We start from the raw sequence: 19,832 nt of genomic DNA, 5'->3' as shown, positions 1-19,832 counted from the left end.
GAGTCTTGGAGAGGCCAGAAAAAAATTGCTTGGGTATGTGGCAGGACAGGGCAGGGGACGATCTGGCCCCATAGGTGGAAGTTATCCAAAACCCAGTGTAGTGGTTAAGAGTATCAAACTAGGAATGGAAAGACCCACGTTCAAAGCTCGCTGGGTACCTCACTTTCAACCTTGCAGGGTTATTGTGAGGTTGAAGCAAGGAAGGGGGGGAGAACCCCACCTATAGCCCCGAGCTGCTTTTGAGTCAGGGCAAGATTAAAATACAATCCCGTGCAGAGAGGCTGGTCGCTTTCCCATGCAATCTTCTCTTGATTCCGCCCCTCCTTCTCCACCGTCTTCTCTTTTCGGCTTCGGAGCTTAAAGAAAGGATCAAGAGATGAACAATAGCCAAACCGCTGCGTCTTTGCGGTTTCCACTTTGTCATGAGCCAGCCAGAAACTTCTGGGTGGTTTCTACAACTTGGAAGTTTCGGTTTATGAGGGAAGGCAAATAATCGGGCTCTTTTGGTGTGGGGCAGGACTGGGGGGGGGGGGCGAGGAGGCCAACACGAACTTCCAACCCCAATACCGTAAGGTGAAAAGTCAATGGAAAAGTCAGCTGCGTCTCAAGCATGTTTATGAGGTTTTTTTTAATAAATAGGTACCGCTACAGCGGGAAGGTAAACGGCGTTTCCGTGCGCTGCTCTGGTTCGCCAGAAGCGGCTTAGTAATGCTGGCCACATGACCTGGAAGCTGTATGCTGGCTCCCTCGGCCAATAACACGAGATGAGCGCTGCAACCCCAGAGTCGGTCACGACTGGACCTAATGGTCAGGGGTCCCTTTACCTTTATTGGCTTTCAAGGTTGTTAGCCACCATATACAAGGTGTGACCGGAAAGTTTGGTGAATGGTCACTAAAACCTGACAACGAGAAATATTCGAACATACATGCCTTATAGGTCTTCAAAGTAGCCCCCTCTGATACAATGCACCATTGACAACGTTCGTAGAACTGGTGGAAACTTCTGGAGAAGTCCTCTTTTCGTAGTGCTTTCAGTTCCCTCATCACAGCTGCTTGGGTGTGTGAATATGTTGGGAAATCTCTGCCCTTTCGGTGCAGATTTCAGTTTTGGGAAAAGAAAGAAATCCTGTGGGGCCAGATCAGGAGAATATGGAGGGTGGGAGAACTCAGGAACCTCGGGAACGATTTCACGCGGAATATGCCATTCTTCCGCCATCGTTCGGGCGCACAAACACCAATCCCGCATCAATAAGTCACAAACTCTGTCGACATTTGCCGCCCTTGACGGAAACACTTAAACCACTCATACACTGTCTTTCGAGTTACAGCTTCATCTCCGTGCACAATTGTGAGCATTTCGTGGGTTTCCGATGCCGATTGTATCTTCGAATATTTCTCGCTGTCCGATTTCTGTGACTGTTTACCGAACTTTCCAGTCACACCTTGTATTTAAAGCACATGTCTTCCGCCACAAAGAATTCTGGGAAGTGTAGTTTTCACACACACACACACCCAACAGAGCTGCAATTCCCAGCAGTCTTAACAAACTACAGTTCTCAGGATTCCTTGGGTGGGTGCTTTAAATGCATGCTGTGTACACAACCTTTTTTAAAAAAAAGAGAGAGAGAGATAAGGACTGTCCTCATGCATGGCAGTCCTTTCTCATCTCCTGTCAGAGAAGATTTTCTTCATTTTCTTTTAATACACCAAATTTTCCAGTAAATAGGTTTCGTGTTGTTGTTTCTCAAGCTACTCTTGAGTGTTCCCTCCTGTTCTGTGTTGGAGAATTAATCCCAGGATTAGTCCCCGGCATACCTGGAACGTGAGTAATAACTTTTGTCGAACAAGCATGGAGCCAGCGCTGTCTCCACCGGGGGCTTTTAAATAGATCAAACTATTTATATGCAGCTCGTGTACAAGAAATGCAATATAGAAAAGGTAAACGCAGGCTAAACTGTAAAACTAAGGCTGTAAAACTTAGGTTGAGAAATGCTTGCTGGAATATATAAAAAAATGTATTCTGTAGGTTCGACAGGAATCCATGCAGCCAAGTCATAGGACCACAAAAAGTGGCTCCCCCAGGCTTCTGGTTGCGCTCTGCCTTAATGGAGGCAGCTCCCACGACAGCAGAAGATGTATGGCGGGGGAAAAACAAGGGTGATTGAGGGTAAATAATCCTTGCAAATCCCCTCCAGGGACGGACTTCACTCGCTGTTCATCTTCATGAACGGGCTTCATGTGGTCCTTGGGTAAAAAAAGGTGAAGGACCCCTGTACGGTTAAGGCAACTATGGGGTTGCGGCGCTCATCTCGCTTTCAGGCTGAGGGAGCCAGCGTTTGTCCACAGACAGCTTTCCAGGTCATGTGGCCAGCAGGACTTCCGGCGCAACGGGACACCGTGACAGAAACCAGAGCGCACGGAAACGCCGTTTACCTTCCCGCCGCAGCGGTACCTATTATCTACTTGCGCTGGTGTGCTTTCGAACTGCTAGGTTGGCAGGATCTGGGACAGAGCAACGGGAGCTCACCCCGTCGCAGGGATTCAAACCGCCAACTTTCCGATTGGCAAGCCCAAGAGGCTCAGTGGTTTAGACCAGTGGTCCTCAACCTTGGGCCTCCAGATGTTTTGAGACTACAATTCCCATCATCCCTGACCACTGATCCTGCTAGCTAGGGATCATGGGAGTTGTAGGCCAAAAACATCTGGAGGCCCAAGGTTGAGGACCACTGGTTTAGACCACAACGCCACCCGTGTCCCTGGACCCAAATTGTTAAGGGCATTGTAAACCAATACTAGAACCTTGAACCTGGACCCCAATTTGGAGATAGTGCTGTGGCGTCCACTATATAAAAATAGAAATAAGCTCCATTCTACTCAAAATACAACTTCAAAAAGACCGAGTTAAGGTAAAACAACTCCATCGTAGGTTACACAAACACAAAAATAACCTTTGAATATTCCCTAAGATGAAATGTAGGCTGCAGACAAATGTGGAGAATGCTCTCCTGTATTCTCCTCAGAGAACAAATTTCCACCGAAAGTAATCACCCCGTAAATAATAATAATAATACATTTTATTTTATTATTTATACCCAGACACATTTCAACATGAGGTCCGCCTTAGAGGCCAAACCTTTGTAAGGTTGTCAGCTTCAGTATAAAAACTCGTAAGTCGAGTAGATGTAAAATTTATCCAAAGTCAAGACCGTGAAATCCTTTTTAGTTCTTAATTCCTTATCCAAATAAGGACAGTAATTAGGAAGCCATAGGGTAGCCTAACTGCCTACAGAATTAGCAGGGAGCTCGTCATAATACCATGAGTCTCAAGCAGAGAAATCAAAACCATGAAGCTTCTTAAATCTTTAGCAGCCGCAGGCTTAAAAAATGGCGCTATTCAAAGCCTCCTTGACAGTATAGCAGCTTGGAGGGGGGTTGGATCCTGAGCAGGATTTGAAGGTGTTGTTGGGGGCAGATGTACCAAATCCTAAACCCCTCCAGCCTGACAGATTCAGAGTCTCTCTCTCTCTATATCTTAATATCTGTCTCCATTTCCTTTATCCCCCTCTGAGGTAAGTTAGGCCAAGAGACTGAGACCAGCCCAAAGTCTGTGGCCGAGCAAGGATAGAGAATTGTAGAGTTGGAAGGGACCATGCGGGTCATCTAGTCCAACCCCCCTGCAATCCAGGAACCTGCTTGCCCAACGTGGGCCTCGAACCCACCACCCTGAGACTGAGAGCATCGTGCTCTACCGACTGAGCTATTCTGCACAGTATTTGAACCCGCGCCTCTCAAATCCAGCACTCTTTAACCACTGTAGTTTGAGTAAGATGTTGGGCGTTGACAGAAGGAGATCCTTAATCTAATCTCTCTCCACCCCAAAAAAATTGGTACCAGAATTCCCTGAAAAGATGGAATGTCTTCTAAACTGGCCAAAGGCCATCAAGTTGACATACACCGACCTGAATGTACCATATTGAAATATTGCTACTTCTTCAGTGGAGGCCCATTTGTTCACCAGGGCCCTTGCTTCCCCTACTGTTTCTTTTCTCCTGACTTTTCTTTCTCCTTCCCAGAGCTGGAGCTGGTGCAGAATGCCTTCTTCACCGATCCGAATGACCAGAGCGCCTGGTTCTATCATCGCTGGCTCCTGGGCAGAGGTACGAAATAGATGCGCCTTCCCTTGTCCCTCTTCCCCTTTGCAGAGCTGCCCCACTACAAGAAGTGAAAGAACAGGGGACCGGGGAGCCTCGCCTGGAACCATCTTTGCTTAGCTTTAGTAAGGTGACTCAGAAACTACAATTAATCCAGAATGCGGCAGCTAGACTGGGGACTGGGAGCGGCCGCCGAGATCACATAACACCTGAAAGACCTACATTGGCTCCCAGTACGTTTCCGGGCACAATTCAAAGTGTTGGTGCTGGCTTTTAAAGCCCTAAACGGCCTCGGTCCTGTATACCTGAAGGAGCGTCTCCACTCCCATCGTTCTGCCTAGACACTGAGGTCCAGCTCCGAGGGCCTTCTGGCGGTTCCCTCTCTGCGAGAAGTGAGGTTTCAGGGAAGCAGGCAGAGGGCCTTCTCGGTGGTGGCACCTGCCCTTTGGAACACCCTCCCGTCAGATGTCAAAGAGTTAAACAGCTATATAACTCTTTGTAGACATCTGAAACCAGCCCTCTTTCAGGAAGCTTTTAATGCTTGGTTTATTTATTTGTCTTTCCCTCTGTATTTTTGCGGAATCCTCCCAGAGTGGCTGGGCCAACCCAGTCAGATGGGCAGGGTGGGGGGGGGGGGAAGAGAAATAAATTATTATTATTATTATTATTATTATTATTATTATTATTATTATTATTAGCTCCATGGACATTGCTATTAGACTGCGTGTAGACAAGTGAAGCTGAGAGACAACCCCAATAGACGACACTTCCCAGAATGCTTTGGGGGAAGCCGTGACGGTTTAAAGTGTCGTGAAACTGCTTTGTTTGCAGTTGGAAGCTTTTCTTTTGGGAATTATAGGGACAGAACTACCTAAATTGTATAGAAATTTATTTATGTGTGCCACTACAGCGGCAAGAATGCTACTTGCCCCAAAGTGGGAAGAAGCAGAAGTCCCAGCAAAGGAAGAACGGATACAAAAAAAACAAAAAACTTCTGGAATGTGCAGAAATGGCGAAACTGAATCTCATTTGTTATTTTTTACACAGTGTCATAATATTGTACTTTGTTTTCCCCTTTCAGGAAAAAAAATTCTTTTAGTTTGTTGTCTATACATTACAAGAATCATTCAAGGTCTGCCAGGAGATTTTTGCTCTCATAGTAATTTTTCAAATATCTTTTAAACACTATCCATTCTTTATTCACCTTCTGCCCTGAGTCTCCTCTAAGTCTCCCAGTCGTTCTTGCCAATTGGATGTCTCTCCTGTCGCCCCCACAGCTGACCCAGAACCGACAATTCGCTGTGTCTACGTCAGCCGAGAGGACACCTCCTTAGCAGTCACCTTCTCCCACCCTGTGGCAGTAAGTTTCGGAAGGATGGGAGGAAATTGGGGCCCCGGTGCCGCCCGCCTAGCATCCTTGAGAGCCAAGGGTCTTCCTCAATCTCTCTCTCTCTCTCTCTCTCTCTCTCTCTCTCTCTCTCTCTCTCTCTCTCTCTCGTTTTTTAGGTAGCACCAGCATCTCACGACCTGATTGTGTTTGGAGACGAATCGCCCCTTGTCGTACGCTGGCACACCCCTGATAGGAGGAACAGGCCTGGGTTTATGTGGGTATCCTACAGCCTCCCTGTACGTGGGCTCGGCAGCAAGAGTCGGGGACCAGAAACATCCTCCACTTTGGGGGGAACAGGCAAATGTGGAGATTTGAAAATGAAAAAATTCCTTCAGTAGCACCTTAAAGACCAACTAAGTTTTTATTTTGGTATGAGCTTTCGTGTGCATGCACACTTCATCAGATACACTGAAACAGAAGCCACCAGACCCTTATGTATATTCAGAGGGTGGGGGTGATGAAGTGTGCATGCACACGAAAGCTCATACCAAAATAAAAACTTAGTTGGTCTTTAAGGTGCTACTGAAGGAATTTTTTAATTTTGCTTCGGCTCAGACCAACACAGCTACCTACCTGTAACTAGAATTTGAAAATGAGTTTTATTTGACCCGGGTCGGCTCCCTTAACAAGCCACAGTTCCCAGAATTCTTTGGGGGAAGCCATGGCAGTTTTTATATTTTTATTTATTTGTGTTTGCGCGTGAATTTTATTTATTTGGTTTTTCAAATTAAGTTTTACAGTCACATATCCAGCTTACAACATAAAAACAAGATTCCAAGGAATCTCCTCCGCTTTGTGGGTCCCATTGCTAATCATTTCCTCCTGCATCTTTTACGATAATCCAAATCTTTTACCTCTCCGCCATGTCCAAAATTTGCCATTAAACTACAAGGATATTCCAATCCTACTAAGGATTTTAGCTGTTTGCGATGGTTTTTAAAGAGAAGTTAATAAATTTACCCCATTCCTTATTAAAATTTTGGTCTTCCAAAATTTGACAGTTTAAAAAGTGGTGTGTTGCTGCTTTCAGTGCAGATAGGGCCCTGCTTGGTGTCAAGGTCAAAGCACTCTGTACGTGTTCGCTATTTGGCGATGAACCTTAGTAGTTAAAAGCAGGTTCTGAAGTCTGAGGAGGGTGAGAGCCAGGGCTGTTTTGATGTGATGGAGGCAGTGGAGTATATGTTCAAATATATGAAAGGATGTCATATGGAGGAGGGAGAAAGATTGTTTTCTGCTGCTCCAGAGAAGCGGACACGGAGCAATGGATTCAAACTACAAGAAAGAAGATTCCACCTAAACATTAGGAAGAACTTCCTGACAGTAAGAGCTGTTCGGCAGTGGAATTTGCTACCAAGGAGTGTGGTGGAGTCTCCTTCTTTGGAGGGCTTTAAGCAGAGGCTTGACAGGCATATGTCAAGAATGCTTTGATGGTGTTTCCTGCTTGGCAGGGGGTTGGACTGGATGACCCTTGTGGTCTCTTCCAACTCTATGATTCTATGAATAATCCATTGGCTAAATTTGAGGGAAGGGGCTAGGCTAGGAGCTCTTGATCTGTGGGGTGAGGGGAAAGCAGTTTCTCTGCCAGTGGTTTCGGTTTTCCTTAAATCATGACGTCTCCCAGCTCTGCGACTTGCCAGCTTCTGCCCTGAATGACCACTGGCCGCAGCACACTTTCCGGGTCTTATGGGCAGAGGGCCAGTCCCAGAAGGAGTGTGTCCTTTTTAAAGGTATGTATGTATTTACTCAATAGACGTCTTTTGCACTCTGCACCGTAAGTTCCCAGGGCTGTTTACAACCACAAAGCATTATGGGTTGTATCCAATGCTTTTGTGAACCACCCTGAGGTCAGCGGATGAAGGGCAGTATACAGATTGATTGATTGATTGATTGATTGATTGATTGAATAAAAGACTTGAGAGTAGACCCACTGGAGCTACTCAGCATAATTGACATTTAGCTGTGGTTGGGGGTTGGACTAGGTGACCCTGGAGGGCCCCTTCCAACTCTACTATTCGATGATTCTGTGACAGCACTAACATGTATTAGACCAGGCATCCCCAAACTGCGGCCCTCCAGATATTTTGGCCTACAACTCCCATGATCCCTACCTAACAGGACCAGTGGTCAGGGATGATGGGAATTGTAGTCCAAAACATCTGGAGGGCCGAAGTTTGGGGATGCCTGTATTAGACTAACTGATACACTTTAGAGCAGGGCGGTCTAACCTTTCGGCTCACGAGTCCTTTTTTGGCAGCCCTCTGCAGCAACCAAGGAAAACAACACCTTAAAGCCTTAAAATTTTATTTTTTGTGTCATGCGTCCGTTGCTTTTGAAAGCGCATACATCGGTTTGTGTATTAAATTTCTTTAATTATTAAATACATTACATTTAATAACTGTGTATTTTATATATTTAATCAAATGTATTGTGTATATTTAGTTTGAGATGGGGAAGTTTAATTCAGTGTGTGTGTGTGTGTCCCTCGGGTTCTGTGTCAGAAATGCTCTTGCGGCCCACTTGGTCTGAGAGGTTGGACCGCCCTGCCTTAAGAGGTTTTTTTTAAAAAACAAATATTCATTCATATCCATGGGTTTGAATAGGACTAACACTGGGAAACAACCCACAATTAGAGATCCAGATTTAGGAGGGGGGGGTATTTTTAACTGACTGATTAAAGAGATGCAGTTTCGGTGAAATGTGTAGTTTGAAGATGGCAGATGCACCTGTATGGGGAGAGAGGATTTCCCAATTTAGGGGCCGACACAGAGAATCCGGGGCTGCTGTAAGTGGCAGAACTATTACCCCATTCTTAACCCCGGAGAAGATCAACAGGAATAGAGGTGGGCAAGAGGTGTTTGGGGGGCAAGAACGGTTCAGGGCTTTAAGCGCCAAGAGGAACATGGGAAGTTGACTTTCTGCCGAATCGGACTGTTGAGATAATTTTCTTCACTGACTGGCAGCAATGGCTGTCCAGGATTTGAGGCAGGAATTTCTCCCAACCCTACCTGGAGATGCCAGGAATTGAACACGGGACCTTCTGTTTGCAAAGGAGGGGCTCTACCACTGAGCTTTCGCCCTTCCTGGGAGTCCCAGAGGGGCTGAGAGGGTCCCCCCACCTTTTGTCCTCTTTTTCTTCTTTGGTGATCACTTGTAGCCGAGTAAGATTGCCTTCCATAAACACGGTTTTAACAATGAGACTGTAAGTGACTGTGGAGGCCAATTCTGGATCCACACGTCCTTCCACAGTGGGGACATTGGTTTCCGGGCGGGAGTTGATCGCGGTGTGGATTTGCCAAGCGTGCCTTCCTCTTAGCGCGTTTCTCCCTTGCGTCCTGAGTTTGAGTGTCTTCAAAGGCCGTGACATCTTTGGTAAAGGCTGTTCTCCAACTGGAGCGCTCTCCCCAGAGACTCCCCCCCTTCTCAGGTGGGGGGCTTCCTGCCAGCGACCCCACTCGCTTCCTTTCCCCAGTGGTTCCCCCCCCCACTTACTCACCTCCTCGATTTAACCGCTTTCCCCTCTCTGCCCCCCACAGGACACAGGGATTGCTGGAGCCAAGATTCAATCACTGAGGAGCAAATTTTCAGGTAAGTAGCCAGGGGGAGAGGGCTGAAGCCATGGGGGTAAATGGCTGGCTCCTACAGACAGGAACCTTGAAAGAACATTCTTCCAAGATCCATCATATGTGGCAATGAGCACCTCACTGTTGGCATCTGTCCGTCTCGAGAGACAACGGAGTGTGCCTCCAGGGGTGAAGTCGAACCCGCTGTCTTAGCAGCACCAAAGTGACCTCCCTGGGGCACAAGCCTGGGTGGTTTATATGGAGGTCTTGGGCTGCCTCCCTAGGCAACAAGACCCCCATCTCGGTCTCGCTGATGTGGTCCAACGGAAATCAGAGCAAGACGTTTGGCGCCAGCCGGGGTGGATTTGATTTAAATTGATATAAATCATGATTTAAATCACTAGTCAGTAAGACTTGATTTAAATCATTTTTTTATATATACAGAAAGACTCATTCTTGCTGGTATCATCTTATTATTTACAACCAGAGGAAGGTTTCGTTTTTGGAATAATAATATCAGAAATTTGGTTGTACAATTAGAAATACATAGACAGATAATTATGAAATTATTGTGAGGTTTGATTACTGTAGTTAACTGTTTATATGTGGACAACATTTCTGCTGTACTTTATTGGAAGGAGAAAAATAATCATTTCCTTAATAACAGTTTAAACAATTTATTTAACTAAAGCAATAACATTGTAGCATACATATCCATGTTTGTTAACTGATGTGGTAAAACGTTTTTATTTTTGTTTTCTAAAAACATAGACTGAGTTTTAGCACACATGAAAAACTTAAAACAAACCCTTATTTCCTGATGGACTATAATGTAACTTAAATAGAAAACTATCTTTAGAAATATTTTTCCTCCAAAGGCATTTTATTTTTAAAATCTGATTTAATTTTTTTAAAAAAATATCATTGATTTCTATCCACCCTGGTGGCAGCTTGGCTGCAGGGGTTGCCGGAAGGATGCACACAAGGAGCCATCAAACTGACTTATTAGAGACCCTGCTCTGGATTTGTGCAGGATTTGCTTCCCCTGAAGTTATTCTGCAAAGCTGCCTTGCCAGGCGGACGAGCCCCATCTTGACGATGGCCAGTTCCTTTTTTTGAAAATAAGAACACAATCACAGCGGGCAGGACAGGCCTTAAAATGGCTTCTTGCTGCAATAGCTTGGGACAAACCCTCCATATTGAGGGGAAATTTGTGGAGATGAGCCGCAGGGTACTCCTCTTTCATTTTTATATTTATGTCCCATTAAGGTAGCCAACTATGGCCGTCCTCTAGAAGTTTCTGGACTCCAGCTCCCATCATTCCTGAGTGTTGGCGAGGGTAGCCGGGGCTGATGGGTTTTGGAGTCCCAGCAACATCTGAAGGGGAACATTACAAACAGCCTCCATCGCTCATCCTCAGTTGGTGGGTCAGGACCTACTACTGGGCCCGAGGCCTGATCCCAGGTGTGCCGCAGCTGGAGCAATGTCACCACACAAATATATGCTAAAATATTAAGAAATGGGTCCCCGAATGCATTCCTGGGTTCAAGGTGAGTCCTGGGCCTGAAAAGATTGGAGGCTACTGGACAAAATGGTGCCCTGCCTGTTATGTATTCAGTTAACTGCAGTACTCCTTCTGGCCACCGTGGCTGTAGTTCTCACTCAGGTCCACAATGGGTGTTATGTAATAAGTTAACTGCAGTACTCCTGGCCACCGTGGCTGCAGTTCTTACCCTGCCCACTGTGGCTGCAGTTCTCACTCAGGTCCACCACATGCAAATGAAGGATTGAGAGTGCTGTTCACGGATTGGGTAGCTAGGGGAAGTTTGATACTGTTGCTAGTTACTGAGTACCATAGCTGCCAAGTACCCCGTTTTCCCCGGGAAACCCCCGTTTTTACTTACCTTTTCCCGGTGGTCCCCCGTATCACTTCGTCTCCCGTTTTTCTCCGTTATTTTCTCCTGCCAGCAGCCATTTTTTTCTTTCCGATTTGCCCTTCTATGGGCACCAAAAATGGCAACCACCGGCTTCGAAAGTCGCATCCACGCATGTCCGGAAGTGCATAGACGCGACTTCCGGTGTCGGCGGCGGCCATTTTTTGTGCCCATAGATGGGCAGAGCGCACCGGAAGTTGCGTCGACGCACTTCCTGCCTTGTTTTCTGCCTCTAAAAAATGAGGTGCGTCCTATGGTCAGGTGAGTCCTATGGAGCGAAAAAATACGGTAAATTACAAAGCACTTTGCAAATCAGGAGCGCTTGACATAAACGGTGGTTATTATTAATCATAGCCCAGCTCCTAATTCTGCCAAACCGTGTAGATTATGGCTCCGGGGTGCAGATCCTGCTAGCTGGCCTGCTTTTAGCTTATGGGGGGGGGCATTTTGTAATTGCTGGCTGCGCAGATATCCGTTGCATAGATCAAATGCCGTGGCAGGAAGAAGAAGTTGCATGCCTTAAGGCTGCGCGTGGGACTTACTTCTGAGTAAGCGCGTCCGGGAGTCTGTTATAAGACACCCTTCTCTGGCAAACCAGCAATCGCCTCGTGCAGCTGGGGTTGACCCAGCAATGCCCTTTTCAACTGAAGTGAGGGATAGGTTGCTGAGAGGGGAAGTGGTTTGGAAGAGTCCTTCAAAACAGGGCCGGTCGGTCAGATGGGGGAAGGATGTTTCATAAGCGCGACTCCAGGAAGTGGTGTGTTTCCGTTGACTCACCCAAGTGAAAGGGAGACACAGCTCTGGGGTTAACGGGGCTGTCACATGTGGTTGCTGAAAACAACCCTTCGTGTGACACCCTTTTCAGACTGCGGTTTCGTCACCCCACGCCACGGAGGTTGTTGTGCCCTCCCTGAGGGTTCAAGAAAGGGGGATCTGAGCACCTGATACCACATAGCAGGGATGGTTGAGCCTGGAGAATAAGCGCAACTCCCTATACCTCTTTAGGTAAAGGTAAAGGGACCCCTGACCTTTAGGTCCAGCCGCGGACGACTCTAGGGTTGCGGCGCTCATCTCGCTTTACTGGCCGAGGGAGCCAGCGTACAGCTTCCAGGTCATGTGGCCAGCATGACTAAGCCGCTTCTGGCGAACCAGAGCAGCGCACGGAAATGCCGTTTACCTTCCCGCCAGAATGGTACCTATTTATCTACTTGCACTTTGACGTGCTTTCGAACTGCTAGGTTGGCAGGAGCTGGGACCGAGCAACGGGAGCTCACCCCGTCGCAGGGATTCGAACCGCCAACCTTCGGATCGGCAAGCCCTAGGCTCTGTGGTTTGACCCACAGCGCCACCCGCGTCCCTCTTTACCTGGCCCTTAAAACTGTCACCAGGCCACAACCCCTTCCCAAAACTCATGGTTCCTGCATTGCATCCCAAGGGTTTCTCCAGCCGTTTTGGGCAGCTACCGACAGGTTATAAAACCACAGTCAAACGTCAAGCATTACAAACTTCCCCAAACAGGGCTGCCTTCAGATGTCTTCAAAAAGTCAGGTACAGTAGCACCTTGGTTCTCAAACGCCTTGGTACTCAAACAACTTGGAATCCAAACACTGCAAACCCGGAAGTAAGTGTTCCGGTTTGCGAACATTTTTCGGAAGTCAAATGTGCTCTGTTTTGAGTGTTACGCTTCCAATTTGACTGCCGCACTTCCATTTGAGTGTTACGCTGAGTGTCTGTTTCGGCTATTTATTTCGCGTTTTTGCTTCTGCGGTTCTGTTTTGTTTTGTTTTTGTGACTGTGTGGAACCCAGTTCAGCTACTGATTGATTGATTGATGGTGTGATTGCAGTACATGGTTTATTGCTTTCACTTTATGGATCCGTGGTCTCGTTAGATAGTAAAATTCATGTTAAATTTCTGTTTTAGGGGTTGTTTTTAAAAGTCTGGAACGGATTAATCCGTTTTGCATTACTTTCTATGGGAAAAGCGCGCCTTGGTTTTGGAACGCTTTGGTTTTGGAACGGACCTCCGGAACGGCTTTAAGTTTGAGAAGCAAGGTACCACTGTAGATGTTAATTTCCTCGACATCTGACAGGAGGGCATTCCACAGAAGGAAGTGGAGCCCACGGGGTGCAAAAGCTTTCCCCACCCATGCCATACATCTTCCTTTATACATAATTGTTGTTGTTGTTGTTATTATTATTATTATTATTATTATTATTATTATTATTATTATTAATTTATTTATACCCCGCCCATCTGGCTGGGTTTCCCCAGCCACTCTGGGCAGCTTCCAACAGAAAAATGAAATAAAATGATCTATTAAACATTAAAAGCCTCCCTAAACAGGGCTGCCTTCAGATGTCTTCTAAAAATCTGGTAGCTGTTTCTCTCTTTGACATCTGATGGGAGGGCGTTCCACAGGGCGGGCGCCACCACCGAGAAGGCCCTCTGCCTGGTTCCCTGCAATTTGGCTTCTCGCAACGAGGAAACCGCCAGAAGGCCCTCGGTACTGGACCTCAGTGTCCGGGCAGAATGATGGAGGTGGAGACGCTCCTTCAGGTATACTGGACCGAGGCCACTTAGGGCTTTAAAGGTCAGCACCAACACTTTGAATTGTGCTCGGAAACGTACTGGGAGCCAATGTAGGTCTTTCGGGACCGGTGTTATATGGTCTCGGCGGCCACTCTGTCACCAGTCTAGCTGCTGCATTCTGGATTAGTTGTAGTTTCTGGGTCACCTTCAAAGGTAGCCCCACGTAGAGCGCATTGCAGTAGTCCAAGCGGGAGATAACCAGAGCATGCACCACTCTGGCGAGACAGTCTGCAGGCAAGTAGGGTCTCAGCCTGCGTACCAGATGGAGCTGGTAGGCAGCTGCCCTGGACACATAAATGTTAGGTGAGGGGTGGTACCTCGGGTGGTGGGGACACACGTCCTGCTCCTTCTGGGGTGCTTTGTCCACCTTTGGTCGTCCACCCCGCACCCCCACTTAGCTCTCACCTGTGGCTCCTAGAAGCTGTCAGGATGCGACAGCAAAGCCAGGTGTGGGGAGCCGATGGGTCTCAAACCTTCAGGCAGTTAAGGATTCCTGTGCATGTGACGGCAGTTTGTGGCAGATGGAGCGGGCGAGACCAAGAGTGGGTCCAATAGTTAAGATGGCGGTGTCTGCATTTAGAGGAAAGTGAGGGGCAGGTGGGGCTCGTCCACCTGGGAAGGGAGTCTGTCCAGGAGAAGGAAAGCTCTGATCCTAAACCTCTGCTGCCTTGTGGGACATCTTTGGGAGAAGAGAAGGCTCAGGAGCAAACCCTACACAAATCTGGAGTGGAGTCCCTAAGGCGGTTGGATGGTTCCTTGTATGCCTCCTTTCGGCAACTCCCGCAGCCAAGCTGGTGCCAAACAGCTTGCTCTGCTTTCCTTTGGACTCCACCATCGAGGCCAAGAGGGGGGTCTTCTCCAGGCAGCCCAGGACCTCCAGACACACTGCCCAGGCTTGTGCCCCGGGGAGATCTCTTTGGGGTTGCAAAAACAATGGTTTGACTTCACCCCCAAAGGCACACTCCATTGTCTCTTGGGACTCTCTTTCCTTTTTAAGCAGCAGTTGGGAGGTGATCTGTCCTGGATGCTTTCGTTTCAATTCCTGCATTGCTGGGGGCTGCACTAGATGACACCCCCCCCCCCCCCGGGAACCCTTGCGATTCTACGATTCTGTCCCAGAGGCGACCTCCTTTCCTCTTTCTGAGAACTAGGATCAGAGGCAGGGGAATGAGCAGCGTTAGTCGTGCCAGGAACTGCAAGTAGTATTGGTAATTTTTGGTTTTCCTACTGGCAGGGACTTCTGTCTTAGTCGTAGAACTGTAGAGTTGGAAGGGGACGCAAAGAATCATCTCGTTCAACTCCCCTGCCATGTCTTATGGGCCTTCGTTCAAAGATGGGGGCTGAGGGGACACACACACCCCTCTCTCACACACACACACCTTTCAAGAGTTGGCCCTGACCTCCCAGCTCCTCACTTTCCTTCTCCCGACCCAGGTGTGAGCTGTCCATTGAGAAATCCACAGTACTGCAGTCCGAACTTGAATCCTGCAAGGAATTGCAGGCCTTGGAGCCAGAGAACAAGTGTAAGTCTCTCATGCATGTTTGTGTCCCTTATTTGTGTCACGCTAAACCAGCCCATAATTCAATGGGGTTTTTTTTATCCCCAGCTCTGGCGGGGGGGGGGTTGAGAACCAGGATTTCGAGACGGATGTCCTTGGGCAGCTGTCCCAGCGCTGTGTCTATATTCTGCGATCACACTGAATGCATGCAGAACTGGAACAGAATTCAGCATTCTATGCCTCAGCGACGTTATGAGCTTTTAAAAAACAACAACAACCACCACCACGTTGCTAGTCCTTAACACTTGGAAGTGTCGGGCAACACCTACCCTGTTTCTCATATTTTAAGACATACCCATAAAATAAGCCATAGCAGGTTTTTAAGCATTCAAGGAATATAAGCCATACCTCGAAAATCAGACATAGTGATAGGCGCAGCAGCAATGCCGGCCGCGGCAGGAGGTAGCTGAAACCCCAGCAGCTGAATTTGGGAACCAGTCAGGTATAGAGGGGTGGAAATCATCCTATGATTAGCAAAAGCATGGTAGTTCTTTAAATGGGTTTTTTTAAAAAAAAATCCATATAATTTTTATTGAGTTTTCAGGTATGTAAAGAAAAATAATAATCAAATCAAAATATTTATACAACTTCGTACAGCGTTATTTGTTCTGCATACAGTATTACAATATATATATCCGCCCAATACAACCCCTCTTACCCCTCTCCACCCTTTATCTATTATTACACTTTATCTCCATTTTCTATAAATTCTGTCAACTTCAGCTTCCTCCTTCTTTAACAGTTGGTTTTCTATTTTCTTCTCTTTCTTCCGCTCGTTCTTTTTAGTTTCTATATCTTTTTCCATTATTTACTCTCTAACGTATCCCTTTCTTATTTTAAACAGCTGTAGGTATTATATTAAGCCAGTTAGCGATGGGCTTTTTTAAAAATTAACTTACCGTTTTTGTCCCCTAACGTGTATTGTTTTTGTTTGCCATCCTCAGTTCCATTGGGAGAAGGGGCGAGGTGGAAATTTAATGAATTATGCAGAATAAATAAATAAATAAATAAACGAAAGTGAACGCAGGTCGCAGAATTCAGCTTTGCCTCTGTGCAGAATTCTTCTCTTCAGTTAAGGCGGGGAACCAGTTCCAATTTTTCTTTTTTGTGCACTCTCTCACTCTCTAGGGTGCCTCTTGACCATCATCCTCCTCATGAGGGCCTTAGACCCCTTGGTTTATGAGCACGAGACCCTCAGCTACTTTACGACTCTGAAGGTGAGCCGGGGGGGGGGGAGAGCAGAGTGGAATTAATTCAGCTGCACCCCAGATATCCTGTACCCCTTCTGTATCAGCAGAGTCGGTTTGCAGAAGTGATTAAAAAATAACATTTAGGGGGGAAAACGCCCCACATTCTCACAGACTTATTTGGAGTGGGGGGCGGGGCGGAAGATGGGGCCGGAATGGAGTGTCCTTACAGAGGGCATGGCTGGCTGGAACCCTGAACAGGCACACCCCACAGAACCACACTGCATCATTTTGTTGCTGGCCCCACTTCTCCACATTTACTGCCTCCCACCTCCTGGTTGAAGGTTATCTGGTGACAATGGTGTCTCTGAGCTTGTGTAGAAGTGTCCTTTGTTCCTCAGCAGTCCTCCCCTAATTTAAATGCCTTATGAGGAACGGCTTAGGGAGCTGGGTATGTTTAGCCTGGAGAAGAGAAGGTTAAGGGGTGATATGATAGCCATGTTCAAATATATAAAAGGATGTCATATAGAGGAGGGAGAAAGATTGTTTTCTGCTGCTCCAGAGAAGCGGACACGGAGCAATGGATTCAAACTTCAAGAAAGAAGATTCCACCTAAACATTAGAAAGAACTTCCTGACAGTAAGAGCTGTTCGGCAGTGGAATTTGCTACCAAGGAGTGTGGTGGAGTCTCCTTCTTTGGAGGTCTTTAAGCAGAGGCTTGACAGGCATATGTCAAGAATGCTTTGATGGTGTTTCCTGCTTGGCAGGGGGTTGGACTGGATGGCCCTTGTGGTCTCTTCCAACTCTACGATTCTAATTTGACACACACACACACACACACAGGGCAGACAAGGCAGGTGGCTTAGGAGGCCCTGTAAGCCTATCGTTTGAGAATGCCCGCTGACCTCTGCTTCCGTTCTGCTTTACTCACTTTCCCTCCCCAGGCAGCTGACCCCACGCGCTCGGCCTACCTGGATGACCTCCGCAGCAAATTCCTGATTGAAAACAGCATCCTCAAGATGGAATACGCCGAGGCCCGCGTCGTGGACTTGTCCCAGAGGGTAGGAGGCCTGGGAGGGTGGGGGCTGACAGATGGAAAGCAGAGAAGGAAGGAGCCTGAGGAGGGGAGCGGATTCTGAGGAGGGGAGAGTGCCAGGGAATAACGGGGAGATTTGGGGCAAGGTCCTGCTACATCCCATTGTCGGGGACTAGTTGGATGCGGAGGAATGGTGGAAGGAACCAGCCGGGGAACCCCCAGGGGAAGAACGCTCAGAGCCCGGGGATCGATGGTGGGACGACAATGAGCAGAGAGAGGAAGAAGACTGGGAGGAGGTGATGTTGAAAGCTGGGGAGGCAACAGGGTTTAGTGAGCGGGGAGAGTCTGTGGCAGAGAGAAGTCCAGAATCGGAGGCAGAAGATGAAGCAGGAGAGAGGAGGGAGGCAGAGGAGGGCCCGGCTGGTGAAGAGTCACAGGTGTCTCCTCTCTCGCCTGGTCTCCCAGGACCAGAAGAGGCATGAAAAGGGCAGAGGAGAGGTTGGCTGCAGGCAGGCACAGTCTCAGATTGCTTGGGGGAAACCCTGGAGAGGAGGGGGAGGCAGGGACCTTCAGTCTCAGCAACTACTTCATGGGGGCAAGACCTGCTGGAGAGGAATGGCAGTGCTCACTAGGCCTGTTTTTTACAAATAAAGAGTTAACTCCACTTACAGCGAGTGGTGATTTACGGCTGGCTGGCTTCTGACACGCCTTGAGCTGGCCTGTTGGTTCCTCCAAGACTTGGAGTCAGTCGGCCAGTGGGACGGATTAAGGTCCGGCAGGCATCTGTTTGGCCACGGGGGGGGGGGGGGGACACACAGGATGTTGGAAACAGAGTTCAGCAGAGCTCCTCTTCTCTAAGTGGCAAGAGATCATAGTTGGGACCCCGAGGGTCATCTAGCCCAACCCCTTGCAACACAGGCACCTTCTTGCCCGACGTGGGGCTCGAACCCACGACCCCAAGATTAAGAGTATCGTGCTTTACTTGACTGAGCTTGATGGCCCTGAAAGGCGCGAGAGGAGTGTCTGCTGGGCAGGGGGTGGGTGGGAGAATTAGCTCAGATGTGTGAGGACTCCCCATAAATGTTCCTTTCACCACCACCACCCCTGTTTTATTTTCGTCTCCCCAGGGCCTCACCATTCTGTGCCACCTGGAGCACCTACTTCTGGTCACTCACATGAACATCTCGGACAACCTCCTCCACTGCTTGCCGCCCACACTGGCCATGATGCGCTGCCTTGAGGTGAGGCTTCACCCCCCCCCCAAGTGCCCAGCGACGGGTGCCCGTCTCTTAAGACCCCCGGCCTTCCTTAGAAGCCCTGTCTCCCCCACCACCCCCTTGGCTCAATAACGCCTTCAGGCAGAGGGCACACCGGGCGTGGAACCTCGGGGAAGCCACAACTGTTACATCGAATGGAAGGGGACCGATTTTGGTGTTGCGCATGGCAGCGCTGAAATTTGAGGAACCCCCCACCCACCCACCCACCCACCGACCGGGGTCCACCGCCACTTCAGGGCCCTTCTTCCGCTCTTAACACCAGGCCAAGTGGGCCTTGGGTATTATTTATGGGCCCCTGAATTTCCACGGCCACATTTCAAAGTTGGGGCTGTGGGTTGCGGGCTGACTTGTGGGGGGGGCGTGGATGGGGTTCCCTGTTCCCTTGCTCCTCTTGACGCTCCTCCTCTGTTTTGCCTCAGGTGCTGGAGGCCGACGGCAACCAGATCGAGACCCTCGAAGGCCTGCCCCCGCTCCCTCTCCTGGAGGAACTCTCCCTCTGCAACAACCGTATCCTTGGCGCTGTGCGGGTTCTGGGGCTGGTGGGGTTCACTCGGGGTGGGGAAGGGATGCTCTCTCTTTGGGAAAGGGGAACCCCTCTCCCCACTCCCTCTCTCTAGCCACAATTCTCCTTGACTCCGCTGCCCCCTCCCTCAGGCATCCAGCAGCCTTCTGGGCTCCGCGCCCTCGCCTCCTTCCCCAAGCTCGCCCACCTCAACCTGCAAGGCAACCCTCTCTGCCAAATCCCCAGCGTCCAGTCGGAGCTTGCCGCCTTGCTGCCCAATGTGGGCACCATCCTGACCTGATGGGTTTTGCAGGAGACCCTGCTCGACACACGCACACACACCCTGTCACCCCCCACTATTCCTCCACACACACACACACCCACTGACCCCCTTTTAATTTATTGGCATGAGGAACTGATGAAATAAAAAAGGTGAATTGTTGCTGTGAGTCGCTACCGATGTCAGCAGAATTGGGGGCGGGGGTATCCCAGGAATGTTCCCCGTTCCTGCAGCTGCACCCCTCTCACGCACACCACAAACGCATATCGAATGCAGCTGATAAAATGTGTGTAGCCTCAGAAATAATATCAGAAGACTGTTCTCACAACGGCCAGCCGCAAAAGCCCAACAGTTCCTGAATGATC

At 48.6% G+C, this 19,832-nt stretch overlaps 1 protein-coding gene across 6 annotated transcripts in view; it reads left to right on the top strand.

The window, feature by feature from the left end:
• RABGGTA (Rab geranylgeranyltransferase subunit alpha) overlaps positions 1–19,629 on the top strand; it is a 32,837-nt gene extending 13,208 nt beyond the window's left edge. For all 6 annotated transcript variants that reach the window (XM_035135853.3, XM_035135856.3, XM_088655899.1 and 3 more), the window contains 11 exons: positions 4,074–4,157; positions 5,429–5,511; positions 5,658–5,759; positions 7,163–7,268; positions 9,075–9,126; positions 15,061–15,149; positions 16,314–16,402; positions 17,317–17,433; positions 18,536–18,649; positions 19,105–19,192; positions 19,340–19,629. In XM_035135853.3, the coding sequence (XP_034991744.3) occupies positions 4,074–4,157; positions 5,429–5,511; positions 5,658–5,759; positions 7,163–7,268; positions 9,075–9,126; positions 15,061–15,149; positions 16,314–16,402; positions 17,317–17,433; positions 18,536–18,649; positions 19,105–19,192; positions 19,340–19,488 (1,073 nt within the window). In that variant the 3' untranslated portion in view covers positions 19,489–19,629. The remainder of the gene's footprint in view (positions 1–4,073; positions 4,158–5,428; positions 5,512–5,657; positions 5,760–7,162; positions 7,269–9,074; positions 9,127–15,060; positions 15,150–16,313; positions 16,403–17,316; positions 17,434–18,535; positions 18,650–19,104; positions 19,193–19,339) is intronic.
• The last annotated feature ends 203 nt before the right edge of the window (positions 19,630–19,832 follow it).

Source organism: Zootoca vivipara, chromosome 12 (genome assembly GCF_965207765.1).
Source record: "Zootoca vivipara chromosome 12, rZooViv2.hap1.1, whole genome shotgun sequence".
Classification (NCBI taxonomy): Eukaryota; Metazoa; Chordata; class Lepidosauria; order Squamata; family Lacertidae; genus Zootoca; species Zootoca vivipara.
The sequence above is the reverse complement of the archived record's forward strand: the minus strand, read 5'-3'. Positions and strand labels throughout refer to the sequence as shown.